Source organism: Zingiber officinale, chromosome 10B (genome assembly GCF_018446385.1).
Source record: "Zingiber officinale cultivar Zhangliang chromosome 10B, Zo_v1.1, whole genome shotgun sequence".
Classification (NCBI taxonomy): domain Eukaryota; kingdom Viridiplantae; phylum Streptophyta; class Magnoliopsida; order Zingiberales; family Zingiberaceae; genus Zingiber; species Zingiber officinale.
The window spans coordinates 40,677,084-40,682,919 of record NC_056005.1 but is presented as its reverse complement, the minus strand read 5'-3'; the positions used below and the strand labels follow the sequence as shown (position 1 = coordinate 40,682,919).

Here is a 5,836-nt window from a genome sequence, read left to right as displayed (position 1 = left end):
GGAAATTATCTACAGTAAAGAATTTATTATTTGTAAACAAAGAATTTATTGAGCAACCAAACTTGTATATAAGCAAAAGCAAAAGGAAAGACTAAGTTGAAACGAACTCCCCTTAAATTGGATAAGTTGCTCCTGTGTGGCTCATTCTCTCCACCTCCACTCCATTGCTAGCTTCATGAAAAATCTTAAGTCGATGCCCATTCACCTTGAAAATCCGTCCGGTAGATACATCCCAATCTCAATAGCTCCATAAGAGAAAACGTTAGTTACAATAAATGGACCTTCCCAATGAGATCTCAACGTACCTTTCATCAATTTTAGTCTTGACCTATACAAAAGCACTTTATCACCAATATGAAATTCCTTACCCAAAATGTGCTTGTCATGAAAGTTCTTGGTCTTTTCTTTGTAGATTCGTGAGTTCTCAAATGCCTCTAACCGAATTTCTTCAAGCTCTTGGAGTTGCAATTTCCTTTCTTCTCCCGCCAAGCTAGCATCAAAGTTACAAACTCTAACCGCCCAATATGCCTTGTGTTCAATCTCCACAGGAAGATGACAAGCTTTACCATACACCATTCTATATGGTGACATCCCTATAGGAGTTTTGAAAGCGGTTCTGTAAGCCCAAAGTGCATCATCTAATCTCTTACTCCAATCTTTCCTATCAGGTCTCACAGTTTTCTCTAAAATTCTCTTCACTTCTCTGTTTGACACCTCAGCCTGTCCATTTGTTTAGGGATGATAAGGAGTTGAAATTCTATGTGAAACCTCATATCTACTCAGCATTGCCTTCATAAGTCTGTTACAAAAATGTGTCCCCTGATCACTAATTATTGCTTTAGGCACTCCAAACCTGCAGAAAATATGTGTCCTGACAAAACTCACAAGAACTGAAGAATCGTCAGTCCTGGTAGGAATGGCCTCCACCCATTTGGAAACATAATCACATGCCAACAAAATATATGAAAATCCAAAAGAAACAGGAAATGGACCCATGAAATCAATACCCCATACATCAAATATCTCACAAAATAACATGTAGTACTGAGACATTTCATTCTTAGGTCCTATATTCCCAGTCCTTTGACACCTATCACATGATCTACAAAAAACATATGCATCACGAAAAATAGTAGGCCAATAAAAACCACACTCCAAGACTTTCCTAGTAGTCCTCTGTGGTCCAAAATGCCCTCCAAACTCAGATGAATGACAAAATGCAAGTACAGACTAAAACTCACAATCAGGTATGCATCTTCTAATGATCTGATCACTACAAAATTTCCATAAATAAGGATCATCCCACTCATAATATTTCGAGTCACTTTTCAATTTATTCTTCTAAGATTTTGAAAATTGTGTAGGAAAAACTTGACCTACTAAGAAGTTAACAAGATCTGCATACCAGGGGAATTCACCATGCATCCGAAAAAGCTGCTTATCTCTAAAATCATCATCAATAGTCGTATGATCCAAGTCCCCTTCAATTCTGCTCAAGTGATCGGCAACCAAGTTTTCCTTCCCACTCCTATCTCGAATCTCCAAATCAAACTCCTGGAGAAGAAGCATCCATCTAATCAATCTAGGTTTAGCATCTGGCTTCTTGAGGAGGAACTTCAAAGCTGCATGATCCGAAAATACAACCACGTGAGAACAAAGTAAATATGATCGAAATTTATCTAAAGCAAAAACAATGGCAAGAAGCTCTTTTTCTGTAGTGGTGTAATTCGCTTGAGCTGAATCCAAGGTTTTAGATGCATAGCAGAAAACATGTGGTGCTCCATCTACTCTTTGCGCAAGAACTGCCCCTATAGAAAAATTTGAAGCATCACACATAAGCTCAAATGGTAGAGTCCAATCTGGTGGCCTGATAATAGGTGCAGAACTCAATGCCTCCTTCAATTTCTGAAAAGCCTCCTTACACTTTTGATCAAAATGAAACTCAACATCTTTCTGAAGCAACTGAGACAGTGGAAGAGCAATCTGACTGAAATCTCTAATAAATCTCCTGTAAAATCCTGTATGACCAAGAAAAGCTCGAACATCCCGCACGCATGCGGGATAAGATAAGGAAGATATAGCACTAATTTTAGCAGGATCTACCTCAATTCCTTTCCTAGAGACTATGTGTCCTAAAACAATGCCATGCTCAACCATAAAATGATATTTTTCAAAATTAAACACTAAATCAGTCTCAATGCATCTATCTAAAACCCTAGACAAATTTTTCAGACATGCATCAAATGATGAACCATATACAGAAAAATCATCCATGAAAACCTCCATGCAATGCTCTAATAAATCACCAAAAATACTTACCATGCATCGCTGAAAAGTTCCTGGAGCGTTACAAAGTCCAAATGGCATGCGTCTGTAAGCAAATGTACCGAAAGGGCAAGTGAAGGTGGTCTTCTCCTGGTCCTCTGGGTGGATGCAAATCTGAAAATATCCAGTGTAGCCATCAAGGAAGCAATAATGTGACTTCCCCGCCAGTCTCTCCAACATCTGATCAATAAAAGGGAAGGGGTAGTGGTCCTTCTTGCTTGCTTGATTCAGCTTCCTGTAGTCTATACAAACTCTCCAAGAATTTTTCACTCTAGTGGGCACTAACTCATTCTCTTCATTAGCCACAACTGTCACCCCTGATTTTTTTGGAACCACATGGATGGGACTTACCCACTTACTGTCAGAAATAGGGTAAATAATACCTGCCTGTAGAAGTCTAGTCACCTCTTTCTTTACTACATCAAGGATCAGGGTTAAGTCTCCTCTGGGGTTGTCTTACTGGTTTCACATCCTCCTCTAAATAAATCCTGTGCATACAAATAGAAGGACTAATACCAGGAATATCTGCTAAAGTCCATCCAATGGCTCTCCTGTGCTGCCTCAGAATCTCTAATAATTTACTTTCTTGTTCTGGTTCTAGATTCTGGGCTATGATGAAAGGTAGCTGCTGGGTCTCTCCTAAATAAGCATACTTCAAGTGTGAAGGCAATGGCTTCAACTCATCCTGAATCTGGTCAACTGAAGGCAATCCTAAGGGTAGAGCTTCTCCTAAGCAATCCCCTACGCATAATTTCTTTTCTCTGGGTGATCCTAGGGATAGAGCTTCTCCTAAGCAATCCCCTAGGTATAGATCATCTCTCTCACTTGGAAATAATCCACAAGACTCATAATCCACTCCCACAGCTGACATATCTTCCAAAAATATAGAAGATTCATCACCTTGACCAACCTCTGTAAGATCTGAATCGATTACTGAAAAGAAATCCATGCTATCCAGCTCCTCTGAAATGTCCAAACTAAGAATAGAATGATCCTCTCTAGGATGCTTCATAGCGTCAAAAATACTGAATTAGACCACTGTATCACCTATCTCCATAGAAAGTGTGCCCGCTTGAACATCAATTTTTGTCCTTGCAGTCTTCAAGAATGGTCGTCCTAGAATGAGTGGAAATCTACTAGCCAGGTAGTCTCCCTCCATATCAAGGATATAAAAATTTGCAGGAAAAATGAGTTCTCTCACCTTAACTAATACATCTTCAATAACTCCAGCTGGATGAGTCTGACTGCGGTCAGCTAACTGAATGACTACTCCTGTAGGTTGTAATGGTCCAATGCCTAAAGTTTGAAAAACTTATTTCGGCATCACATTAATTGAAGCTCCCAAATCTAGCATGACATCCTTAAAAAGACTACTTCCAATCTCACAAGGGACTGTAAACACGCTAGGATCTTCACATTTCTGAGGAACTGGTTGAAGAAGTGCAGATACATTTTTGCCCATGCTAATCAGCTCATTCCCTTTCAACTTCTTCTTATGCACACAAAGATCCTTCAAAAATTTAACGTATTTTGGAATTTGCTTAATCATTGTGAGTAAAGGAACATTTATTTCCACCTTGCTAAACAAATTCACTAGCTCTTGAAATTCCTTAGCTCTTTCCTCTTCTACATCCTTCCTCGGTTGGGTTTTCCGTTGAGGAAAAGGCAATGGAATAAGTGGCCCGGTAGCTTCCTGAATTGAATTTTGATTTCCTGAATTTCCAAGTTTGCTGAAATCTGGAATTGCTGCTGGAAAATGTTCAGCTGGACAAAAATTGCTGGAAAATTTCGGAATTAAGCTTCCTTCTCCTTGTGAATGCTCCATATTCAATGGATCAATGGAACTTTGAGTTAAACCCGAAGTTGGCACATTCTGCTCTGTCTGAATTCCTTCACTATTGGAACTTTGTTGCTGGATTTCTGGACACTTTCCAATAGCAGTTTCTTCAATTGAAAATTCTGCAACTCTTTTCCCACTTCTCAAAGTTAAAGCACTAACATTCCCTTTAGGATTAGGAGTTGTTTGTGAAGGCAATTGACTTGATCCTTGAGCTTGCATTTGATTAAGGATGGAAGCTAACTGCCCAATCTGTCTTTCTATATTTTGAATTGTTGAATCTGTTCTTTGCTGACTTTGTTGCTGTTGAAGGATTTGTTGCATCAATTCCTCCAATCTAACTTGCTGTGCATCAGAACTTGAGGTATTACTAGAGTTCCCTTGAGTTAAACTCAGCCTTGAAGGTGCTGGAAGTGCTTGTTGTATGAAATTCTGCCCTTGCTGGAAATTCTGATTTTGAAACTGATAATGCTGATTTTGATTTTGAAACTACTGAGAAGGCTGAAATGATTGCTGGAATTGATTTGCAGGATGATAATGGTGCTGGAAATTCTGATTCTGCTGCTGGAACCCTTGCTGAGGTTGCTGGAAATTACTGGAAGTATGGTTGAAATGCTGATTTGAAGATGGTTGTTGATAGAATGAATTTCCATACTTCAAATTTGGATGATCTCTCCCAATAATCATAAAGTGTCTCTCCCACCACTTGTTGAATTCCACAGATGCTTTTCCTAATAGTTGCAGTCCTTGAGGCTGGAAAGAATTTCTCCAAGAAAGCCTTTTTCATATCAATCCAAGAAGTGATGAATCCTCGTGGCAAATAATACAACCAATCTTTCACTGCTCCAATAAGTGAAAATGGAAAAGCCCTTAGCTTAATATCCTCTTCTGAAATTCCTTGTGGCTTCATGGTTGAACAAACCACATGGAATTCATGCAAATGTCTGTTTGGGTCTTCTCCAGATAATCCTTGATATTTTGGAAGCAAATGGATCAATCCTGATCTCAACTCAAAATCACCAGCTAGAGTTGGATAAGTGATGCATGAATACTTAAAAGCCTCATCAGGAGCTGCAAGCTCCTTCATTGTTCTGCTATGATCAACCATGGGGGTATCTGAAGATGACAAGGAACTTTCTGAAGCCTCTGAAATTTTCTCTTGGATTCTTAAAGCTCTGAAAGTCCTTTCGATCTCTGGATCTAACTCAAACAATTTGTCTGTCGAAGACCTGGTCATGAAAGCAATTCATTTGAACATTCAAGTAGATAATCTGTAAAACAAAGAAATTCAAGTTCAGCACAATCTAAAAACAAACACACATTACTAGTTAGGATCCCCGGCAACGGCACCAAAATTTGGTGTCACCTATATTACATGTCACGTGGTGCATCAAATTAATGAAGATTGAAACATTTCAAAACTAAATATAACACATGTAGTATGGAGTTCCCAAGTCGTATTTCCCAAAGAGTAACTAGTGAATGTGGGATTATCTTTAAGTCTTAACCCAATTGCTAGAATCTGAAATTAAATCTCAATCAAAGTTCTGTCCAGAAATTCTTTCACAAAAGTTGATCCATCAATGCAATTCAAGGAATCAAAAAGGAATTCAGAATTTTATCCTAATACACGAATTAACTAAACTGCATCAACTTTAACTCAAGAAGACAAAA

The 5,836-nt window shown here is 38.7% G+C and overlaps 1 protein-coding gene across 1 annotated transcript; it reads right to left on the bottom strand.

Moving 5' to 3' along the window:
* Positions 1-3,355: 3,355 nt before the first annotated feature.
* On the bottom strand, positions 3,356-5,399 carry LOC122029101. The gene is made up of 3 exons (XM_042588055.1): positions 4,818-5,399; positions 3,712-4,633; positions 3,356-3,621 (listed from the first exon to the last, which is right to left on the bottom strand). Exons 1-3 carry the CDS (start codon positions 5,397-5,399, stop codon positions 3,356-3,358), a joined length of 1,770 nt encoding a protein of 589 aa, XP_042443989.1.
* Between the last annotated feature and the right edge of the window lie 437 nt (positions 5,400-5,836).

What these genes read in the sequence shown, in the direction of transcription:
- LOC122029101 (XM_042588055.1), bottom strand. Translation starts at nt 5,399, where the DNA reads ATGACCAGGTCTTCGACAGACAAATTGTTTGAGTTAGATCCAGAGATC. An exon ending in AGAGATCATCCAAATTTGAA is followed by an intron (nt 4,634 to 4,817) that starts GTATGGAAATTC and finishes AATCAAAATCAG; the next exon opens with CATTATCAGTTTCAAAATCA. An exon ending in TAGCGTGTTTACAGTCCCTT is followed by an intron (nt 3,622 to 3,711) that starts GTGAGATTGGAA and finishes TTCAAACTTTAG; the next exon opens with GCATTGGACCATTACAACCT.